The sequence below is a fragment of the Salvelinus namaycush genome, chromosome 8 (assembly GCF_016432855.1).
Source record: "Salvelinus namaycush isolate Seneca chromosome 8, SaNama_1.0, whole genome shotgun sequence".
Lineage (NCBI taxonomy): Eukaryota > Metazoa > Chordata > Actinopteri > Salmoniformes > Salmonidae > Salvelinus > Salvelinus namaycush.
The window spans coordinates 65,627,401-65,652,742 of NC_052314.1; the positions used below are offsets into that span (position 1 = coordinate 65,627,401).

At 43.1% G+C, this 25,342-nt stretch overlaps 1 protein-coding gene across 1 annotated transcript in view; it reads left to right on the forward strand.

The window, feature by feature from the left end:
* Nucleotides 1–22,223, forward strand: part of LOC120052249 (tenascin-like) — a 27,492-nt gene extending 5,269 nt beyond the window's left edge. Inside the window, exons 2-9 of the mRNA XM_038999069.1 lie at nt 1,458–1,733; nt 2,230–2,499; nt 6,050–6,319; nt 10,651–10,734; nt 10,816–11,130; nt 19,815–19,954; nt 20,198–20,307; nt 21,913–22,223. Coding sequence (XP_038854997.1) covers nt 1,458–1,733; nt 2,230–2,499; nt 6,050–6,319; nt 10,651–10,734; nt 10,816–11,130; nt 19,815–19,954; nt 20,198–20,307; nt 21,913–22,045 — 1,598 coding nt within the window. The 3' untranslated portion in view covers nt 22,046–22,223. The remainder of the gene's footprint in view (nt 1–1,457; nt 1,734–2,229; nt 2,500–6,049; nt 6,320–10,650; nt 10,735–10,815; nt 11,131–19,814; nt 19,955–20,197; nt 20,308–21,912) is intronic.
* Nucleotides 22,224–25,342: the final 3,119 nt, after the last annotated feature.

The window sequence follows — 25,342 nt, forward strand, 5'->3', positions numbered from 1 at the left end:
ACACTCCTTCCGTGGCCTCCAACTGCTCTTAAATGCAAGTAAAACTAAATGCATGCTCTTCAACCGATCGCTGCCCGCACCTGCCCGCCCGTCTAGCATCACTACTCTGGACGGTTCTGACTTAGAATATGTGGATAACTACAAATACCTAGGTGTCTGGTTAGACTGTAAACTCTCCTTCCAGACTCATATTAAGCATCTCCAATCCAAAATGAAATCTAGAATCGGCTTCCTATTTCGCAAACAAAGCATCCTTCACTCATGCTGCCAAACATACCCTCGTAAAACTGACTATCCTACCGATCCTTGACTTCGGCGATGTCATTTACAAAATAGCCTCCAACACTCTACTCAGCACATTGGATGCAGTCTATCACAGTGCCATCCGTTTTGTCACCAAAGCCCCATATAGATGACCTGGAGCCAGTGGGTTTGGCGACGAATATGAAGCGAGGGCCAGCCAACGAGAGCATACAGGTCGCAGTGGTGGGTAGTATAAGTCTTTGCTTGGTAAAGCCCCGCCTATCTCAGCTCACTGGTCACCATAGCAGCACCCACCCGTAGCACGTGTTCCAGCAGGTATATTTCACTGGTCACCCCCAAAGCCAATTCCTCCTTTGGCCGCCTTTCCTCCCAGTTCTCTGCTGCCAATGACTGGAACGAACTGCAAAAGTCACTGAAGCTGGAGACTCATATCTCCCTCTCTAACTTTAAACACCAGCTGTCAGAGCAGCTTACATATCATTGTACCTGTACATAGCCCATCTGTAAATAGCCCACCCAACTACCTCATCCCCATACTGTATTTATTTGTTTATCTTGCTCCTTTGTACCCCACTATCTCTACTTGCACATCCATGTTTTGCACATCTATCATTCCAGTGTTTAATTGCTAAATTGTAATTATTTCGCCACTATGGCCTATTTATTGCCTTACCTCCCTAATCTTACCTCATTTCCACACACTGTATATAGACTTTTCTATTTTGTAATTGACTGTACGTTTGTTTATTCCATGTGTAACGCTGTGTTGTTGTTTGTCGCACTGCTTTGCTTTATTTTGGCCAGGTCGCATTTGTAAGTGAGAACTTGTTCTCAACTGGCCTACCTGGTTAAATAAAGGTTAAATAAAAAAATAAAAAAATAATTATTATTCCGTTCCTGTGAGTCATTATGTCATAGGAATTGATCTGCTTCTGCTTGCTTTAACGTTATCAGTAGTACAGTATTAAACACGTGTTATTGTGGAGAGGATTTATAATTACACCATTCTTTTCATTTATATTAATTAATTAATATAGCAGAAACTCTTCATTTTTTTTACATTACATATCTGACCTCTGTTCTGACTTCTGCTTTTGCTTATTTTATCAAAAGGAATTGCAAGCTTATTTTTCAAGTACTATTCTACTTTTCCTTCTGTAGTTTCTAGAGATAAACAATAGCCCTGACAAAAGTGTATTTCCCCTTAGTACCCACTGCTCCGGACCAGCTGACTGTTGACACCACATCAGCTGCTGTTAGCTGGAACCAGCCACCAGGATTGGACCAAACCCAACATCATTACCAGATCTCCTACCACTGTCCAGGGACAGAACCCCACTACACTACCACATCTTCACACAGCATCACTCTCTCTGACCTGAAACCTGCTACTGAATACTCTATCACTGTCTGCACTGTGCTGGAAAATGGAAAGAAAAGTAAACTGGTGTCAACAACCCTCACAACAAGTAAGTACCCTACTTAAGTATTATGTTTAGTGTCAAAGCTGATTAAACTTTAACTAGTTATCAAAATGACTATGAACTAATCATAATGGATGTGTCAGCATGGGATGTAAAGGTCCAGTATCTTCCCTGATGATAAATATATGATGGTGAATTCCCCAGGTCTCATCATGCAGTTTGGTGCTGAAATCATTAAACGTTGTTTATAATACAGTATCTGAATTCAGGATTTCTTCCATTTCTGTGAGTCATTATATCAAGGAGTTGATCTGCCTCTGCTTGTTTTAACTTTATCAGTAGTACAGTATTAAAACACTATTTATTGTGGAGAGGATTTATAATCACAGCGTTCTTTTATTTTATATTTAAAGGAATTGGTGTGGCGACAACAATGTAGCAGCAGTGGACCACCGTTGCTAAATCAATACAGCAGAAATTCCTAAATCCAACTTCTGTGTGACTTCTATTCTTTAGATTATTTCTTATTTCTATTTCTTAGTACTTCCTGCTCCAGACCAGCTGACTGTTGACTCAGTGGACACCACATCAGCTGCTGTTAGCTGGAGCCAGCCACCAGGATTGGACCAAACCCAACATCATTACCAGATCTCCTACCACTGTCCAGGGACAGAACCACACATCATTACCACATCTTCACACAGCATCACTCTCTCTGACCTGCAATGTGGTACTCAGTACTCTGTCACTGTCTGCACTGTGCTGGAAAATGGAAGGCAAAGTCGACTGGTGTCAACAACCCTCACCACAAGTAAGGAATTACCCTACTTAAGTATTCTGTCTGGTGTCAAATTTTGACTAGTTATCAAAAAGACAAATGTAAATTAACAAATCATAATTATGTGTCTGTTTTATGTTCCCAAAAGACAAACACAGTCATCACTCCCAGAAAAGGGAACTAACAAAGATAATCACTTCAACAACCAAACACAGAAAGGGTTTCAAAAGGGGTTTTGATAGACACCGTGGGGGTTCCCACTGAAAGATGGCAAAGCCACTAGTAAGGGGTTCTAAAAGCCACCCACCATGGATGTTCACTAAGGTTGGTCTCAGATAAGCAAACACCAACTTAGGATCTGGAGTAAAAGGGATATGGAGCTAAATAAACAGGAGTTTCTGGCTAAATGACGTGGCCACCTTAACATGAGGTGTAGGTCTCCCAACATCTCTCCATCTGATGCACTGAACCAGCAGCCCATAAATACCAGCAGGGCCATATTTTGGCCACAAGATGGCAGCGGTGTATTTTAAAAGTTTTGTACTGATCCAATGAACCATTGCATTTCTGTTAAAAATGTTGTATCAAGACTGCCCAAATGTGCCTCATTTGTTTATTAATAACTTTTCATGTTTAAAATTGTGCACTCTCCTCAAACAATAGCATGGTATTATTTCACTGTAATAGCTGCTGTAATTTGGACAGTGCAGTTAGATTAACAATAATTTAAGCTTTCTGCCAATATCAGATATGTCTACGTCCTGGGAAATTTTCTTGTGACTTACAACCTCATGCTAATCGCATTGGCCTATGTTAGCTCAACCGTCCCATGGAAGGGACACCGATCCCAAAGAAGCTTTAAATACCATCAGGACCAGCAGCCCTTAAATACCATCAGGACCAGCGGCTCTTAAATACCATCAGGACCAGCGGCTCTTAAATACCAGCAGGGCCAGCGGCTCTTAAATACCAGCAGGGCCAGCGGCTCTTAAATACCAGCAGGGCCAGCAGCTCTTAAATACCAGCAGGGCCAGCGGCTCTTAAATACCATCGGGGCCAGCGGCTCTTAAATACCAGCAGGGCCAGCGGCTCTTAAATACCAGCAGGGCCAGCGGCTCTTAAATACCAGCAGGGCCAGCGGCTCTTAAATACCAGCAGGACCAGCGGCTCTTAAATACCAGCAGGACCAGCTGCTCTTAAATACCAGCAGGGCCAGCGGCTCTTAAATACCAGCAGGACCAGCGGCTCTTAAATACCAGCATGGCCAGCGGCCCTTAAATACCAGCAGGGCCAGCAGCTCTTATATACCAGCAGGGCCAGCAGCTCTTAAATACCAGCAGGACCATCACAGCTGTAACACATACTGACTAACGAGGTGACTCCAGTCAGAGCGCCCAGCCTAGTCAACCTCAAAATGGATAGAGAAACTGAAACTCGTAACAGAACCGAAACCCGTAACAGTCAGCATGGGATGTAAAGGTCCAGTATCTTCCCTGATGAGAAATATATGATGGTTAATTCCTCAGATCTCATCATGCAGTTTGGTGCTGAAATCATGAAACGTTGTTTATAATACAGTATCTGAATTCAGGCTTTCTTCCATTTCTGTGAGTCATTATGTCAAGGAGTTGATCTGCCTCTGCTTGTTTTAACTTTATCAGTAGTACATTATTAAAACACTATTTATTGTGGAGAGGATTTAGAATTACAACATCATTTTCATTTATATTTATCTTTGGTGTGGCGGCAACAATCTGTCAGCAGGACAGCACCGTTACTAAATGAATATAGCAGAAACCCTTCATTTGTGTTACTTTACAAATCCTACTTCTGTTGTGTGACGTCTGTTTTTAACTTATTTCTTCCCATACAGTGGGGCAAAAAAGTATTTAGTCAGCCACCAATTGTGCAAGTTCTCCCACTTAAAAAGATGAGAGAGGCCTGTAATTTATCATAGGTACACTACAACTATGACATACTAAATGAGGGGAAAAAATCCAGAAAATCACATTGTAGGATTTTTTATGAATTTATTTGCAAATTATGGTGGAAAATAAGTATTTGGTCAATAACAAACGTTTATCTCAATACTTCGTTATATACCCTTTGTTGGCAATGACAGAGGTCAAACGTTTTCTGTAAGTCTTCACAAGGTTTTCACACACTGTTGCTGGTATTTTGGCCCATTCCTCCATGCAGATCTCCTCTAGAGCAGTGATGTTTTGGGGCTGTTGCTGGGCAACACGGACTTTCAACTCCCTCCAAAGATTTTCTATGGGGTTGAGATCTGGAGACTGGCTAGGCCACTCCAGGACCTTGAAATGCTTCTTACGAAGCCACTCCTTCGTTGCCCGGGCGGTGTGTTTGGGATCATTGTCATGCTGAAAGACCCAGCCACGTTTCATCTTCAATGCCCTTGCTGATGGAAGGAAGTTTTCACTCAAAATCTCACGATACATGGCCCCATTCATTCTGTCCTTTACACGGATCAGTCGTCCTGGTCCCTTTGCAGAAAAACAGCCCCAAAGCATGATGTTTCCACCCCCATGCTTCACAATAGGTATGGTGTTCTTTGGATGCAACTCAGCATTCTTTGTCCTCCAAACACGACGACTTGAGTTTTTACCAAAAAGTTCTATTTTGGTTTCATCTGACCATATGACATTCTCCCAATCTTCTTCTGAATCATCCAAATGCTCTCTAGCAAACTTCAGACGGGCCTGGACATGTACTGGCTTAAGCAGGGGGACACATCTGGCACTGCAGGATTTGAGTCCCTGGCGGCGTAGTGTGTTACTGATGGTAGGCTTTGTTACTTTGGTCCCAGCTCTCTGCAGGTCATTCACTATGTCCCCCCGTGTGGTTCTGGGATTTTTGCTCACCAATATCATTTTGACCCCACGGGGTGAGATCTTGCGTGGAGCCCCAGATCGAGGGAGATTATCAGTGGTCTTGTATGTCTTCCATTTCCTAATAATTGCTCCCACAGTTGATTTCTTCAAACCAAGCTGCTTACCTATTGCAGATTCAGTCTTCCCAGCCTGGTGCAGGTCTACAATTTTATTTCTGGTGTCCTTTGACAGCTCTTTGGTCTTGGCCATAGTGGAGTTTGGAGTGTGAATGTTTGAGGTTGTGGACAGGTGTCTTTTATACTGATAAGAAGTTCAAACAGGTGCCATTAATACAGGTAACGAGTGGAGGACAGAGGAGCCTCTTAAAGAAGAAGTTACAGGTCTGTGAGAGCCAGAAAACTTGCTTGTTTGTAGGTGACCAAATACTTATTTTCCACCATAATCTGCAAATAAATTCATTAAAAATCCTACAATGTGATTTTCTGGATTTCTTTTTCTAATTTTGTCTGTCATAGTTGAAGTGTACCTATGATGAAAATCACAGGTCTCTCTCATCTTTTTAAGTGGGAGATCTTGCACAATTGGTGGCTGACTAAATACAGTGGGGCAAAAAAGTATCTAAAGGAATTGCAAGCAGCATTTTCTACTTCATTACAACTATTCTACTTTCCCTTCTGTAGTTTATTTCTAGAGTTAAACTGTAACCCTGACAATAATGTATTTTCCCTTAGTACTTCCTGCTCCAGACCAGCTGACTGTTGACTCAGTGGACACCACATCAGCTGCTGTTAGCTGGAGCCAGCCACCAGGATTGGACCAAACCCAACATCATTACCAGATCTCCTACCACTGTCCAGGGACAGAACCACACATCACTACCACGTCTTCAGCCAGCATCACTCTCTGTGGCCTGAAACCTGGTACTGAATACTCTGTCAATGTTTGCACTGTGCTGGAAAATGGAAAGACAAGTCGACTGGTGTCAACAACCCTCACCACAGGTAAGGAATTACCCTACTAAAGTATTATGTTTGGTGTCAAAGTTTATAAGATTTTAACTAGATATCAAAATAACCTTCTACATATGCGATGACATCACCTGGTTTAAACGTCTCTAGAGACTATATCACTCTCTTCATTACTCAATGCCTAGGTTTATCTCCAATGGAATCACATCCTACCTTACCTTTGTCTGTACATTATGCCTTGAATCTATGCTATTGTGCCCAGAAACCTGCTCCTTTTACTCTTTGTTTACGAACGTGCTAGACGGCCAGTTCTTATAGCATTTAACCGTACCCTTATCCTACTCCTCCTCTGTTCCGCTGGTGATGTAGAGGTTAATCCAGAACCTGCAGTGCCTAGCTCCACTCCCACTCCCCAGGTGCTCTCATTTGTTAAGTTCTGCAACCGTAAAAGCCTTGGTTTCATGCATGTTAACATTAGAAGCCTACTCCCTAAGTTTGTTTTTCTCACTGCTTTAGCACACTCTGCCAACCCGGATGTCTTAGCCGTGTCTGAATCCTGGCTCAGGAAAACCACCAAAAACCCTGACATTTTCATCCCTAACTATAAAATGTTCTGCCAAGATAGAACTGCCAAAGGTGGCGGTGTTGCAATCTACTGCAAAGATAACCTGCAGAGTTCTGTCTTACTATCCAGGTCTGTACCCAAACAATGCGAGCTTCTACTTCTAAAAATTCACCTTTCCAGAAACAAGTCTCTCACCGTTGCCACTTGCTATAGACCACCCTCTGCCCCCAGCTGTGCCCTCGACACCATATGTGAATTGATTGCCCCCCCATCTATCTTCTGAGCTCGTGCTGCTAGGTGACCTAAACTGGGACATGCTTAACACCCCGGCCATCCTACAATCTAAGCTTGATGCCCTCAATCTCACACCTTATCAATGAACCTACCAGGTACAACCCCAAATCTGTAAACACTGACACCCTCATAGATATTCTTCTAACTAACTCGCCCTCCAAATACACCTCTGATGTTTTCAACCAAGATCTCAGCGATCACTGCCTCATTTCCTGCATCCGTAATGGGTCTGCGATCAACCGACCACCCCTTATCAGTGTCAAATGCTCCCTAAAATACTTCAGCGAACAGGCCTTTCTAATCGACCTGGCCGGGGTATCCTGGAATGACATTGACCTCATCCCGTCAGTAGAGGATGCCTGGTTATTCTTTAAAAGTGCCTTCCTCACCATCTTAAATAAGCATGCTCCATTCAAAAAATGTAGAACCAGGAATGGATATAGCCCTTGGTTCACTCCAGACCTGTTAGCCCTTGACCAGCACAAAAACATCCTGTGGCATTCTGCATTAGCATCGAATAGCTCCCGTGATATGCAACTTTTCAGGGAAGTTAGGAACCAATATACACAGGCAGTTAGGAAAGCTAAGGCTAGCTTTTTCAAACATAAATTTGCATCCTGCAGTACAAACTCCGAAAAGTTCTGGGACACTGTAAAGTCCATGGAGAATAAGAGCACCTCCTCCCAGCTACCCACTGCTCTGAGGCTAGGAAACACTGTTTCCACCGATAAATGCACTATAATTGAAAATTTCAATAAGCATTTCTCTACGGCTGGCCATGCTTTCCACCTGGCTACCCCTACCCCAGTCAACTGCCCGGCACCCTCCACAGCAACCCGCCCAAGCCCCCATCATTTCTCCTTCAACTAAATCCAGATAGCTGATGTTCTGAAAGAGCTGCAAAATCTGGACCCCTACAAATCAGCCGGGCTGGACAATCTGGATCCTCTCTTTCTAAAATTATCTGCCGAAACTGTTGCAACCCCTATTACTAGCCTGTTCAACCTCTCTTTCGTATCGTCTGAGATCCCCAAAGATTGGAAAGTTGCCGCGGTCATCCCCCTCTTCGAAGGGGAGACACTCTAGACGCAAACTGCTACAGACCTATATCTATCCTACCCTGCCTCTCTAAGGTCTTCAAAAGCCAAGTTAACAAACAGATTACCGACCATTTCGAATCCCACCGTACCTTCTCCGCTATGCAATCTGGTTTCAGAGCTGGTTATGTGTGCACCTCAGCCACGCTCAAAGTCCTTAACGATATCATAACCGCCATCGACAAAACACATTACTGTGCAGCCGTGTTCATCGACCTGGCCAAGGCTTTCGACTCTTGTCAATCACCACATTCTTATTGGCTAACTCAACAGCCTTGGTTTCTCAAATGATTGCCTCGCCTGGTTCACCAACTCCTTCTCTGATAGAGTTCAGTGTGTCAAATCGGAGGGCCTGTTGTCCGGACCTCTGGCAGTCTCTATAGGGGTGACTCTTTTCCCTGTATACATCAATGATGTCGCTCTTTCTGCTGGTGATTCTCTGATCCACCTCTACGCAGACGACACCATTCTGTATACTTCTTGCACTTCTTTGGACACTGTGTTAACTAACCTCCAGACGAGCTTCAATGCCATACAACACTCCTTCCGTGGCCTCCAACTGCTCTTAAATGCAAGTAAAACTAAATGCATGCTCTTCAACCGATCATTGCCCGCACCTGCCCGCCCATCCAGCATCACTACTCTGGACGGCTCTGACTTAGAATACGTGGATAACTACAAATACCTAGGTGTCAGGCTAGACTGTAAACTCTCCTTCCATACCCACATTAAGCATCTCCAATCCAAAATTAAATCTAGAACCGGCATCCTAATTTGCAACAGAGCATCCTTCACTCATGCTGCCAAACATACCCTCGTAAAACTGACCATCCTACCGATCCTTGACTTCGTCGATGTCATCTATAAATAGCCTCCAACACTCTACTCAACAAATTGGATGCAGTCTATCACAGTGCCATCCGTTTTGTCACAAAAGCCCTATACACTACCCACCACTGCGACCTATATGCTCTCGTTGGCTGGCCCTCGCTTCATACTCGTCACCAAACCCACTGGCTACAGGTTATCTACAAGTCTCTGCTAGGTAATACCCTGCCTTATCTCTGCTCGCTGGTCACCATAGCAGCACCCACTCGTAACACGCGCTCCAGCAGGTATATCTCACTGGTCACCCCCAAAGCCAATTCCTCGTTTGGTCACCTTTCCTTCCAGTTCTCGGCTGCCAATGACTGGAGCAAACTGCAAAAATCACTGAAGCTGGAGACTCCTATCTCCCTCACTAGATTTAAGCACCAGCTGTCAGAGCAGCTCTCAGATCACTGCACCTGGACATAGCCCATCTGTAAAAAGCCCATCCAACTACCTCATCCCCATACTGTATTTATTTGTTTATCTTGCTCCTTTGTACCCCGGTATCTCTACTTGCACATCCATCTTTTGCACATCTACCATTCCAGTGTTTAATTGCTATATTGTAATTACTTCGCCACCATGGCCTATTTATTGCCTTAACTCCCTTATCTTACCACATTTGCACTCACTGTATATACTTTTTTTCCTACTGTATTATTGACTGTATGTTTTGTTTATTCCATGTGTAACTGTGTTGTTGTATGTGTCGAACTACTATGCTTTATCTTGGCCAGGTGGCAAGTTGCAAATGAGAACTTGTTCTCCACTAGCCTACCTGGTTAAATAAAGGTGGAAAAAATATATATATACTTTAGTAATCATAATGGATGTGTCAGCATGGGATGTAACGGTACATTATCTTTGACTACTATTCTACGTTTCCTCCTGTTAGAGGATAGAAATCCTCATCATTTCATGATAATTTAAGCGTAATTATTTCATATAGTCTAAACTTTCTCTCTCTGAACTTCTAACGCCAGTGGGATGGGTGTGACTTCTTTACAATGATCACAATGTCTCCAACGTACAACGCCCCTGTAGCAATTAGGATGAAGTGCCTTGTTCAAGGGCACAACATATTTTTCACCTTGTCCGCTCCGGTATTCAAACCTGCAACCTTTTGGTTATAGGCACAACACTGTAACCTCAAGGCTGCCTGCCTCTACCTTACCCCTAAATACAGGGCCCGTTAATATTGAGGATACCTGCCTCTACCTACAGTTCCCTTTTTCAGGTGCGGGCTGAAAATCTACGTTTTCACATTGCATTTTTTTAGGGGGCAGGAGAATTGACGATGAGAAAACTCCAAAAACTTTGATCGCTTTAATTATAATTTTTTTACACTGCAAATTGTAACTATTTTTAATGCCATGAGAGGCAGCGGATCCAGCCAAATAGGTTCTGGAATGCATCAGTCCAAACTGAGAGGTGCCAGATCCTGTTCCCACAGAATCCAGCTCAAATTAAACACTGATGATACAGTAAAACACATTAACACATTACCAAAGATCTGACTTTAATAACTTGTTTTTCAGTACATTTTCAGTGGTGGAGGAGACCATCCAGAGTTGCTGCAGTGTGTGTTCTACTGGCTGTCATCATAGGCCTGTGGGATTCCTGTAAGTTAATGGTTTTTTATTAAACATTTGTAGTCAATGTTGTGATAGTTACACATTTTGATTGACTTTTCCATTTTACAGATGCAACTGCAGAGCGAGACCAGCTACAGAATAGTCTAAATACCAGGACTACAGAGAGAGACCAGCTACAGAATAGTCTAAATACCAGGACCACAGAGAGAGACCAGCTACAGAATAGTCTAAATACCAGGACTACAGAGAGAGACCAGCTACAGAATAGTCTAAATACCAGGACTACAGAGAGAGACCAGCTACAGAATAGTCTAAATACCAGGGCCACTGAAGTAGACAAGTTGAAAAAGAGTCTGAACACTACAACTATGGAGCGTGACCAGCTACAGAAGGAGATAGAACGACTGAACTGGGAGAACAAAAGTAAGGACAGCCCCCCCCACAGTTTTGGTTGTTGACCTGTTATCTCACACACAAACATATTCAAGAAGTATTATCAGCGCTAGCCATGGCCATTAGGACCAGAAACAAATGACAGGAACTGTGTTTTGCCTTAGCTCTCAACACACGCCACAGGAGATCAGAGGTCATCAGAACTACCTACCTACAACTCCCCTCAGATTTTGTTTTTGTCAGTCAAGGAAATTAGATAAATAGTAGTTCGACATCTTTTATCATTCACCGGTGACCTTGTGGTTAGTGTCTGCCCTGAGATTGGAAGTTTGATCCCCAACCGAGTTATATGAAATGCTGTAAAAAATTGTACCTGATGAGTGTCTGCTTGGCACTCAGCATTAAGGAGATAAAGTCCTATGATAGACTAGCGTCCAGCTGGGTGTACTTTAAAAAATAATAATTTTATTTAAACAGGATCAACTGAGACCAAGGTCTCATTTGCAGTAGAGCCCTGTTTTCATTACAAAGAAATAAACATATACAGTGGCAAGGAAAAGTGTGAACCCTTGGAATTACCTGGATTTCTGCATAAATTGGTCATTAAATGTGAACTGGTCTTCATCTAGGTCACAACAATAGACAAACACAGTATGCTTAAACTTTTAACACAAACAATTATTTTCATGTCTTTATTGAACACACCATGTAAACATTCACAGTGCAGGGTGGAAAAAGTAGGTGAACCCTTGGATTTAATAACTGGTTGACCCTCCCTTTGGCAGCAATAACCTCAACCAAACGTTTTTCTGTAGTTGCGGCTCAGACCTGCAAAATGGTCAGGAGGAATTTTGGACCATTCCTCTTTACAAAACTGTTTCAGTTCAGCAATATTCTCGGGATGTCTGGTGTGAAGCGCTCTCTTGAGGTCATGCCACAGTATCTCAATCGGGTTGAGGTCAGGACTCTGACTGGGCCACTCCAGAAAGCGTATTTTCTTCTGTTGAAGCCATTCTGTTGTTGATTTACTTCTGTGTTTTGGGTCGTTGTCTTGTTGCATCATCCAACTTCTGTTGAGCTTCAATTGGCGGACAGATAGCCTTACATTCTTCTGCAAAATGTTGAGAAACTTAGGAATTAATTTTTCCGTTTATGATAGCAAGCTGTCCAGGCCCAAAGCAGGCGACAAAGCAGCCCCCAAACCATGATGCTCTCACCACCATACTTTAAAGTTGGGATGAGGTTTTGATGTTGGTGTGCTGTGCCTTTTTTTCTCCACACATAGTGTTGTGTGTTCCTTCCAAACAACTCAACTTTAGTTTAATCTGTCCACAGAATATTTTGCCAGTCACGCTGTGGAACATCCAGGTGCTCTTTTGCAAGCTTCCAACATTGAGCAATGGTTGTTTTGTACAGCAGTGGCTTCTTCCGTGGTGTCCTCCCAAGAACACCATTCTTGTTTAGTGTTTTATGTATCGTAGACTCGTCAGAGATGTTAGCATGTTCCAGAGATTTCTGTAAGTCATTACCTGGAACTCTAGGATTCTTCTGAACATCATTGCGCATTCTGCTCTGTGCTCTTGCAGTCATCTTTGCAGGATGGCCACTCCTAGGGAGAGTAGCAACAGTGCTGAATTTGATCCATTTATAGACAATTTGTCTTACCGTAGACTGATGAACATCAAGGCTTTTAGAGATACTTTTGTAACCCTTTCCAGCTTTATGCAAGTCAACAATTCTTAATCTTATGTCTTCTGAGATCTCTTTTGTTCAAGGCAGGGTTCATATAAGGCAAAGCTTCTTGTGAATAGCAAACTCAAACTTTGTGAGTGTTTTTTATAGGGCAAGGCAGCTCTAACCAATATCTCCAATCTCGTCTCATTGATTGGACTCTAGGTTAGCTGACTCCTGAATCCAATTAGCTTTTTGAGAAGTCATTAGCTCAGGCTTAGTTTAAGGAGACTGTGTTTGTCTATTGTTGTGACTTAGATGAAGATCAGATCAAATTTCATGACCAATTTATGTAGAAATCCAGGTAATTCCAAAAGGTTCACATACTTTTTCTTGTCACTGTATGCACAACTACACAGACACAATACATATACACCTTAAGAAAAACAATCACAGTTAACATTTACAAGATCAGAAATAAATTTTTTGAATTTCACAAGAGGCACCAGAATATCAATTCTAAGAGTTTTTTTGTAAATTGTTCAACATACAGTTGAAGTCGGAAGTTTACATACACCTTTGCCAAATACATTTAAACTCAGTTTTCCACAATTCCTGACATTTAATCCTCGTAAAATTTCCCTGTCTTAGGTCAGTTAGGATCACCACTTTATTTTAAGAAAGTGAATTGTCAGAATAATAGTAGAATGGTTTATTTCAGCTTTTATTTCTTTCATCACATTCCCAGTGGGTCAGAAGTTTACATACACTCAATTAGTATTTGGTAGCATTGCCTTGAAATTGTTTAACTTGGGTCAAACATTTCAGGTAGCCTTTCACAAGCTTGTACAAGGTACAAGCTGTTTAAAGTCACAGTCAACTTGGTGTATGTAAACTTGTGACCCACTGGAATTGTGATAGTGTGTAACAGTGATAAGTGTGTAACAGTGTGTAATAGTGATAACACCAAAGTAAAACTGAAATGATAACTTAAAAACACAAAATATAAATATCCATTAACAAACTTCTTATAGCTTAGACTAATTTCCACTTCCTGAACACATACTACTTAACACATATAACACATACTACTAAAAACATAGCCTTTTCTTAGTAAAACGCAAATGTAAAAATGAAATAAATACAGTAGTCTTTCCACCATATCGTCAGACACATTCTATTCACAGGCTTGTACACAGCACAGAGGTTGTAGTAGCATTTGAGCAGTGCAGGAGATGTTGATATGGATATTATAAGTGAAATAATCTGTCTGTAAACAATTGTTGGAAAAATTACTTGTGTCATGCACAAAGTAGATGTCCGAACCAACGTGCCAAAACTATAGTTTGTTAACAATAAATTTGTGGAGTGGTGAAAAACGAGTTTTAACCAACCTAAGTGTACCGTATGTAAACTTCCAACTTCAACTGTATAAGTTGCATCATAACTGAAAGGGCATGTTCTGATCTGTGTAGAAACTGTGGGATCTGAAGTATAATGTAATTCATTGACCCAGTTTTATAATTAGTAATTCTAGAAGAGACTAGAGATGTCAGATACATTGGAAGTTATTACTTGTACATCAAGCTACCTCACACTACAGAAACAGGAGCAGGATCCTATGAGCTGTTCTGGCCTCTCATAAGACGAGGCTCGTGCAAAGCTACTTACTTATTCAGTGTGGGAATAAATAATAGTTGCAAAGTTATGTTTAACTTTGGACAGTTTCAACATCTCGTCCCGTGTTTTATGATTCTGAATATCTGGACTTGTCCAGTGACTGCTGTGAAAGGACAGCTGACAACATAGGAAAGTCTGTGTGACAGCTTGGAGAGACAGCTGACCGGAGGGAATAGACCCCAATGGGGCTGTAATGGGCTAGCTACCCATGTTGGCAGTCTCCGACGCTGCTTCAGTATGTTGGAGACACCCGCTAAGTGCTACTGAAAGTCAACAAAGGAACATACCCCTAGAGCCTGCGATGAGCTGGGGCGCAAGATGGCTCAACGACTGATCACACGGCTACGGACCCAGGAATGGAAACGACTACGAGTAGGAACACAGCACATGAGACAACCATAACAGCAGCAGGACACACACTTCAGGTGTGCAGCTGTGGTTGGGAGAGAGTAACATCGGCAAGGGGGTTAAGGATCCATCAAGGAGGAAAAGGTGCTTGGTAGAGCAGAGACAGGGACCTCGCATTGACCAGTACTTCTTACGAAGCAGCCAGTCAAATCAGTCGAATGACGCACAGCGACGGGACGCAAACCAAAGTTCGCAGAGCATCAGCACCCCTGTAACGGAGGAGGATAACACAAGCACAGAAATGCCGGTGGATGAACTCACCCAACCACAGAGACCTCTAAAAGAGGAAAAGGTCAAAGGGCACAGACCGAGTGTGAAGTGGCCCCAAGCTGTTGAAAAGAGAGAGTGGGAAACAATCAACAACGACCTGACAAAAATCTTGGAACAACAGGTAGGAAACAGCAGAGAAAAGCTTGAAAGGATGGGAGACATTATCTACCACTACGGAGAAGAGCGCTTTGGAGTAAACGAAAGGAGAAGTGGCAAGGACACCACCCGCGCCAGCCAAATCTAGGAGGCAGCAAGAGATCGAGATACTTGTCAGAGAGAGAAGGCAGCTGAGAAAGCAGTGGAAGAAGGCCTCTGATGCAGAGAGAGAAGGTCTCATGCTACTCCAAGCAGACATCAAATGTCGGCTGGCAACCTTGCGAAGAGCGGAAAACTTAAGGAAACTTCGTAGGAAGAAGGAACACTCAAGAACACGGTTCTATAAAAACCCCTTTAAGTTTGTCAAAGACCTCTTCGCAAAGGAAAAGTGCGGAATCCTAAAAACTCCAAAGCCAGAACTGGAAGAACATCTGGAAAAGGTCCACCAGGACACGAAAAGGCATGAGCAGATAATCATCCCACATGACATCCCACCTATTCAACCACCAGAATTCAATCTGGACACTGACCCTCCAAAATGGAAGGAAGTAGAGAACGTTGTCCGACGAGCAAGAGCGGCCTCGGCTCCTGGGCCTAATGGAGTACCATATAAGCTCTACAAGAACGCCCCGGATGTTCTACGCTTTCTTTGGAGGCTCATGAGGATAGTGTGGCAGAAGGAAATAATACCAAAGGCATGGCGAAGGGCTGGTGGTGTGCTAATCCCGAAAGAGAAGGATGCGACAGACATCAGTCAATTCCGACCAATCTCCCTTCTCAACGTTGAAGGGAAGATCTTTTTCAGTATAATAGCACAGAGGCTGTCCACTTACCTGGAAAGGAACAAGTACATTGATACATCTGTACAGAAAGCAGGCATTCCTGGTTTCTCTGGTTGCCTGGAACATACTAGTATGATTTGGCACCAGATCCAAACAGCTAAGAAAGACAAGAGAGACCTCTATGTCATCTTCCTCGACCTGGCCAATGCCTTTGGCTCAGTTCCCCATGAACTCCTTTGGGAATCCTTCAACTTTTTCCACGTACCAGAACCCATCACTACACTGGTAAAGGCCTATTTCCAAGACCTGCAATTGTGTTTCACAACACCTGACTTCACAACAACATGGCAGCGCTTGGAAGTGGGCATAATGGCAGGCTGTACAATTTCACCTCTGGCCTTCACTATGGCCATGGAAGTCATCATCAGGGCATCGAGATGGGTGGTCGGCGGTGAGAGAACTAAGGAAGGGCTCCGTCTCCCACCTATCCGAGCATACATGGATGACATGACTACACTGACCACCACTGCAGCATGCACCAGGCGGCTACTTGCAAAACTGCAGGCTAACATCAAGTGGGCCCGGATGAAAATCAAGCCAAGCAAATCTCGAAGCATCTCCATAGTCAAGGGACAGCTTAAAGATTTGAGGTTCTGCATTGGAGATGACCCGATACCAGCGGTGTCTGAGCAACCCGTCAAGAGCCTGGGTAGATGGTACAACGAAAGCCTCCGAGATAAAGATCAAGTGCAGCAAGTAAGACAGGACATCGCCGACGGACTTGAGAACATCAACAAGACCCTACTGCCTGGGAAGCTCAAGCTTTGGTGCCTACAGTTTGGACTTCTCCCCCGGGTAATGTGGCCACTCACCGTCTATGAGGTCCCAATAACAACAGTGGAGAAGATGGAGCGAACCATTACCTCATACGTGAAGAAATGGCTGGGTGTCCCACGATGCCTGAGTAACATCGGCCTTTATGGCAAAGGGGTCCTTGAACTACCTCTTACAAGTCTAACGGAGGAGTACAAGTGCTCTAAAGTAAGACTTCAGATGACATTGAAGGACTCCAAAGACCAGACCATTAGCAAGGCTGCACCTCCCCTACAAACTGGACGGAAATGGACATCATCCAAGGCTGTGCAGCAAGCAATATCAGCCCTGAGACACCAAGACATTGTGGGGAATATCCAGCATGGAAGAGGAGGCTTTGGCCTGGCAGCAAGCAAACCAACGTTCCATAATGCAACAACATCTGAACGCAGGAAGCTGGTGGTCGAGGAGGTGCGCAGACAGGAGGAGACTGCAAGAAGTGCAAAGGCTGTCTCTCTTGCTAAACAAGGGCAATGGACGCGGTGGGAAGGCCTGGAGAGGAGAAAGATCAACTGGAGTGAGCTTTGGCAAATGGAGGCAAGCAACATCAGCTTCATCATAAGAGCTGTTTATGATGTGCTTCCATCACCAAAAAACCTACATCAATGGTATGGCGAGGACCCGACCTGCCCCCTCTGCCCAGCTCCAGCGACTCTCAGGCATATAATGACAGGTTGCAAGACCAGCCTCTCACAAGGCCGCTACACCTGGAGGCACAATCAGGTCCTCAAGAGCCTGGCTGCAGCACTTGAGACCAAGAGGAGTGCAACCAATTCATTACCTCCAAAAACAAGCAATCCCGTCAAAACAACAACATTCATCCGGGAGGGACAGAAAAAGCCCAAGCATCCTCCTACAAAGCCAGAAACTGGACACCTAGGCATGGCCCGGGACTGGAAGATGCTTGTCGATATTGGCCAGCAACTCATTTTTCCACCTGAGATTGCTTCTACCAACCTTAGGCCAGACATGGTACTCTGGTCCGCTTCACGAAAGGCTGTGTACATCATAGAGCTCACAGTCCCGTGGGAAAACTCTGTTGAAGAGGCCTACGAGCGTAAGAAACTGCGTTACACAGAGTTGGCAGCAGACGCAACTCAGCGTGGCTGGAATGCAAAAGTCTGGCCAGTTGAAGTGGGATGCAGAGGATTCGTGGCTTCTTCCACCATCAGGTTGCTGAAAGAACTTGGAATCCATGGACAGGCTCTGCGGCAGACCGTCAGAGCAGTTTCTCAAGCAGCTGAAAGAGGCAGCCAGTGGATCTGGATCAAACGGAAGGACCCTTGCTGGGCTATAATTTCATGACCCCCACCCCCACCTGAGAACCCAATTCAGATCCCTCCAACTTGAGGAGGGCATATGAGGTATGCGGTCAGCTGTAGGGCTGTCTCAGGGAAGAGGACGCCCCTGCCTTGCATAGTCCCGTGGGAAATCTTAATTGGGCATGGGACACAAGCTAAGGCTTGATCACCCTTTAGCTGGCCACCTTTGATGAGGGTGTTTAGTGATTAAAGGCCGAAACACCCACTGATTCGAAGGCACACTACTGAGGATGTGTCCCAAAATTGACATCTTAAACCAGTCTAAGAAATAAACCTCCCATGCCACTCTGTCAACATCACGGCAAATCTCATGTGAGTGCATACCATCTATTGGCACAATGGACAGTTTCAACATCTCGTCCCGTGTTTTATGATTCTAACTTGAAAATGTCACTGAACAAAAATATAAAGGCAACATGTAAAGTGTTGGTCCCATGTTTCATGAGCTGAAATAAAGTATATCAGAAATGTCACATATGCACAAACAGCTCAAATGTTGTGCACAAATTTGTTTACGTCTCTGTTAGTGAGCTTATCTCTTTTGCCAAGATAATCCATCCACCTGACAGGTGTGGCATATCAAGAATCTGATTAAACAGCATGATAATTACACAGGTGCACCTTGTGCTGGGGACAGTAAGAGGCCACTCTAAAATGTGCAGTTTTGTCCACAACACAATGCCATCTATGACTCAAGTTGAGGAAGCATGCAGTTGGCATGATGACTCCAAGAATGTCACCCGACCTGTTGTCAGAGATTTTTATGTTAATTTCTCTACATTAAGCCTCCTCCAACGTCGTTTTAGAGAATTTGGCAGTATGTCCAACTGGCCTCACAACTGCAGACAACGTGTAACCACGCCAGATCAGGACCTCCACATCTGACTCCTTCACCTGCCACCCGGACAACTGATGAAACTGTAGGTTTGCACAAACTGCACAAACTGTCAGAAATCGTCTCAGGGAAGCTCATCTGCATGTAGCAAGGATCTGTACACATCTCCTGGAAGATGAAAATGTCCCAGTTCTTCCATGTCCTGAATAGTCACCAGACATGTCACCCATTGAGCATGTCTGGGATGCTCTGGATTGACGTGTACAACAGTGTTCCAGTTCCCATCAATATCCAGCAACTTTGCACAGCCATTGAAGTGGAGTGGGACAACATTCCACAGACCACAATCAACAGCCTGATCAACTCTATGTGAAGGAGACAAATGGTGATTTTCTGATCCACACCCCGACCTTTTATTTAAGATATCTGAGACCAACAGATGCATGTCTGTATTCCCAGTCATGTGAAATCCATACATTAGGGCCTAAAAAATGTATTTCAATGGACTGATTTCCTTATATGAACTGTAACTAAGTAAATACTTTGAAATGGTTGCATGTTGCGTTTCAATTTTTGTTCAGTGTAAAAGCTGTAGACAAACAGGCAATTCACACAAACGATTGCTGTGGGAAATCACCAGACCATTATAATTATTTCCTGATGAAGGGCAGAATCTCTATCAGCTCCATGGAAGGGTTCATTAACTTTATCTGAGTCATGCTCTTTGGATTTTAAATAACATTCAAGTGACAAATATGGTAAATGTCAAACTTCTAGGGTCCTGTCCTGAAGGATGGAGAAGGTTTGGCTCCAGCTGTTACTACCTCTCTACTGAGGGGAAATCCTGGGAGAAGAGTAGACAGGACTGTCTGGAGAGAGGAGCAGACCTGGTGATCATTAACAGTGAAGAGGAACAGGTGAGAGACAGACATGTATCTAGCACTGCATCTCACTAGACACTCTGGTTCGAATCCAGGCTGTATCACAACCAGCCATGATTGGGAGTCCCATAGGGCGGCGCACAATTGGCCCAGCGTCGTCTGGGTTTGGCCGGTGTAGGCTGTCATTGTAAATAAGAATTTGTTCTCAGCTGATTTGCCTGGTTGAATAAAAAAATACATGAGTTAAACTGTACCAATGCTTTTTCTGTTCCTCAACAGACATTTATCAATGGGTTTGAGTCAGTCAAGTGGGTCTGGATTGGTCTGACTGATTCTGTTACTGAGGGAACCTGGAAATGGGTGGACGGCACCCCACTGACCACCCCAAGGTAAGAGACTGCTGCTCTATAATAACACTGACCACTCCAAGGTAAGAGACTACTGCTCTATAATAATACTGACCACCCCAAGGTAAGAGACTGCTGCTCTATAATAACACTGACCACTCCAAGGTAAGAGACTACTGCTCTATAATAATACTGACCACCCCAAGGTAAGAGACTACTGCTGTAATAACACTGACCACCCTAAGGTAAGAGACTACTGCTCTATAATAACAATGACCAACCCAAGGTCAGACACTACTGTTCTATAATAACACTGACCACCCCAAGGTAAGAGACTACTGCTCTATAATAACACTGACCACTCCAAGGTAAGAGACTACTGCTCTATAATAATACTGACCACCCCAAGGTAAGAGACTACTGCTCTATAATAACACTGACCACCACAAGGTAAGAGACTACTGCTCTATAATAACACTGACCACCCCAAGGTAAGAGACTGCTGCTCTATAATAACACTGACCACTCCAAGGTAAGAGACTACTGCTCTATAATAATACTGACCACCCCAAGGTAAGAGACTGCTGCTCTATAATAACACTGACCACTCCAAGGTAAGAGACTACTGCTCTATAATAATACTGACCACCCCAAGGTAAGAGACTGCTGCTCTATAATAACACTGACCACTCCAAGGTAAGAGACTACTGCTCTATAATAATACTGACCACCCCAAGGTAAGAGACTACTGCTGTAATAACACTGACCACCCTAAGGTAAGAGACTACTGCTCTATAATAACACTGACCACTCCAAGGTAAGAGACTACTGATCTATAATAACACTGACCACCCCAAGGTAAGAGACTACTGCTCTATAATAATACTGACCACTCCAAGGTAAGAGACTACTGATCTATAATAACACTGACCACTCCAAGGTAAGAGACTACTGATCTATAATAACACTGACCACTCCAAGGTAAGAGACTACTGATCTATAATAACACTGACCACCCCAAGGTAAGAGACTACTGCTCTATAATAATACTGACCACCCCAAGGTAAGAGACTACTGGTCTATAATAACACTGACCACCCCAAGGTAAGACACTACTGCTCTATAATAACACTGACCACCCCAAGGTAAGAGACTACTGATCTATAATAACACTGACCACCCCAAGGTAAGAGACTACTGATCTATAATAACACTGACCACCCCAAGGTAAGAGACTACTGCTCTAATAACACTGACCACCCCAAGGTAAGAGACTACTGCTCTATAATAACACTGACCACCCCAAGGTAAGAGACTATTGCTCTATAATAACACTGACCACCCCAAGGAAAGAGACTACTGCTCTAATAACACTGATCACAGTGGAAGGTGTAGGACTGATTATCTGTGTTGTTCATACTCTAGGTTCTGAGAGAGTGGTCAGTCTAACTCTGTGTTGTTTATACTCTAGGTTCTGAGAGAGAGGTCAGTCTAACTGTGTTGTTCATACTCTAGGTTCTGAGAGAGTGGTCAGTCTAACTGTGTTGTTTTTACTGCAGGTTCTGAGGGAGTGGTCAGTCTAACTGTGTTGTTCATACTCTAGGTTCTGAGAGAGAGATCAGTCTATCTGTGTTGTTTCTACTGCAGGTTTTGGTGGAGTGGAGAGCCTGGTGGTGGTGTCGGGGAGAACTGTGTGGAAATCTATTACATATCATCAGGCCAAGGAGTATGGAGGGATTATGATTGTTCCTTTTCACAACAATGGATCTGTGAGAAATAGTCTTCTCATAGTTACTTTCTCTGCACTGCTGATTAATGAACTCTCTACTGTATGTTAATGATGGTCTAAAAGACTGATGGGATTTGATAGAATTGTACTCAACTACAGGTAGGAGACAAACATATTCACACACACGAAGACAGTGATCTGAACCAGAGCCTCCCGCAAGAGAAACCAACATCTTAATTAGACAAAGAGGAAATTCCCTTATGGGCCTAGAGCTGACACTGATTTTGAAGTTGCAGACGGGGCTACCTCATCACATGACTATGAGCAACCAATTATGGCGGACTCATGTCCGCTACACAAGCTTTCACACAATTTATTCATTTGTCAAACAATGATGTGTAGAATAGGGGTGTAATATCATTCAATAGCCGCTGTCAATCAATTACTGTTGTTTTACACTTCAAATACATTTAAATTGACTATATGTTTATCAGATATACAGCATGTTTACTTCTTGTGCTTTTATCGTTCTGAACATAAACAATGTGTACTTCCTGCTAATTCAATAAATCATTCAACCGATATTAAAGATATTTCCTGTCTATAACATTATTGTTCTCTACTATGTTTTATCTAACATGGAATCGAAAAGGACAAGACACCTCTCTGCCACTTTAGGATAGAGAGTGAATGTTACTTTTTACATTTGAACTTATCTTGTTAACTTACTGTTTGCGGTGACAACACCAGAATGAAGGGTTGGATCATAAATAACCATCAGTTATCAAAACAGTATGGTTTTGTTACTAACTAACAAATGGGACCAATCATTGACTACAGTAGGACAGGTGGCAATGACCTCCAGTTATGAGAGACAGCCGTAGGCAGGGTTTTGTGTGTGATTGACAGAATGCATGAGATTCCTCTAAAAGCGTATAAATCAGAGGCTGCTGAGGGGAGGACGGTGTCATGACGTTGCCCTCTTTGGGTACAACAAGCCCCATCTCCCTCTCCCTGCCTCCTACACACAGGCTGCTGTGGTCAGAGAGGTTGTAAATTCCTGGAGGAGATAATCTCCTCATGGCCACAGTATAGAGACAGAGTGAATTTTCATAGAGAACCAAGGAATTTATTCCACCTCACAGAACTTGAGGTCCGAACAACATTTATGTTCCAGAGAAGGTATAAAAGATCGGTGAAGAATCCAGCTACGACTGGTCCATTTGTTACAGCTTGGTGAAACTCATGGGAGATAATAGGACCACATTACCATAACGCTGTTTATATAATAGCCTCAGATATGAGGTCTACATCTAATTGTTGTATAAGATGAATGAGTGAGGATGATACTGTTTGTAAAATTGTGATGTGGTTTTGGACTGTTTAATAAAGGTAACTCCAATTCCCTTTTGAGTTTAACTAAATCAGAGGACCGCCCATGAGCCCAGTTAGGGTCGGGCATCCTGGGACAGGCCCTTTTCTGCAACTCCCGAGTAAAACCCCAACTTTGACAATTTCTCAACAGACCATGTTTTCTCTCAATCACGAGAGGACAAAGGTTACAGACCAGCTTACCTCGATAGAGGGCCAAGGTTTGAGACGATTGCTGAATCTTTTAACCATACCACGTGGTTAAACTCTTAGACTATCGATACCGACAGAATAAGAACAAGTCTTTGATATTAATTACTAGTCCGCAGCTAGGAATTCGGTATCATTGAACGCAAGGAACGAAGACCGCCGGAACATCTATAACGAAATGAATGAATGTCACTCTGAACTATCCATTCTAACCACGACAGAAAGAGAAAGAGAGAGAGGACGGAAACTCTCCAACAGAAACTAACTTTTCAGCAGAGATCCCGACGACACACTGAGCGTAAATATATATATTGATTGCAATTATTCCTGAATGAGTGAGCGTTCATGTGCAAAGGATTAGCATATTATTGTTATAATTATCAACTTTGTAGTGTCTTATCTCAGTCGACCCCCACTTCCCTTTTGTCCACCAAGCCGCGATGCCGATTTATCCCACTAGGGAATCTCCGTTATCATTTCATTGTAACTATCAACTGTTTGTTTATGCATTTCTGTGAATTACTTAGTAAATAAATTATTTAAGATAATTGATGTATGGATGACTCATAGTGAAGACTGGGTTCGTGCTGATAACCAACAATTTACGACGTTTGGAATGAGACTAACGTGAGGTCAAATAAATAATCAGATATAAAATATCTGAAAAGTTATATTAGGAAAATTTTAACTTTGTTATCTGAATATTTTCCTTGGTGCCCCGACTTCCTAGTTAATTACAGTTACATGATTAATCAGTTTAATCCTTAATACTAATTACAGAGATTCTTTGATAAAAACTAAGTCTTCAATTTAATGATAGTAGAGACACGACAACGGCTTGTAATAATGTCTGGAACAGAGCAAATAGAATGGGATCAAACACATAAAAACCATGCCTGTGATGTATTTGATACCATTCCACTAATTCTGCACCAGCCATTACAAGCCCGTCCTCCACACTTAAGGTTCCACCAATAAACATCCACTCCGTGTGACTATGTATGACTGGCCTAGAAGAGCTACGGCCTGTGCTAATTCAACACTACACAACACTACCCCCATACACTAGGGCTCTTTCTCAGTCGTCTAAAAACCACTCTTCTCGTCTGTCCTCTCCTTCACTGATCTGAAAGTAGTGACCAGGTGAAAGTTAAACCAGTCTAATGATGAGCTTCCTTCCACCACATTGTTTTCACCTGTTAAGCTAATCAGTGCAGATGTAGGGGAGGAGACAAGGAGAGGGAGACTATAGTGAAAAAGCATCTGGCCACATTCAGGAGCCAAACTTGGTCAAAAGTTGCAGATATAAATGATATCAACAAAGCAGACATGATTCCTTATTCTACAGGTCAGAGAGGCATGTTTTTATTACGTACTATATTTCAGTTCCTGAACACTGCATCCTGCTGAATTGGCCCCTTGGTCTGGTCACGTCCATATTTTTCATTTCACCTTTATTAAACCAGGTAAGCTAGTTGAGAACAAGTAATCATTTACAACTGCGACCTGACCAAGAAAGCAAAGCAGTGCGACACAAACAACAGAGTTACACATAGAAGACATACCAAGTCCACCATATAGTGGTCAGTTATTGTACTACTATAACTTAATGTATATTAGACAAATGCATATTTTAAAATGATATTAAATTAAGAAATTAAAATATAACAGGTGGGTTCGTCGTTCAACAAGAAAATCAATGAGCAACCATGAGGCATAACTGACAGGGTTGGCTTAGATTGTTGACAGCATGTAAACTATATTTCA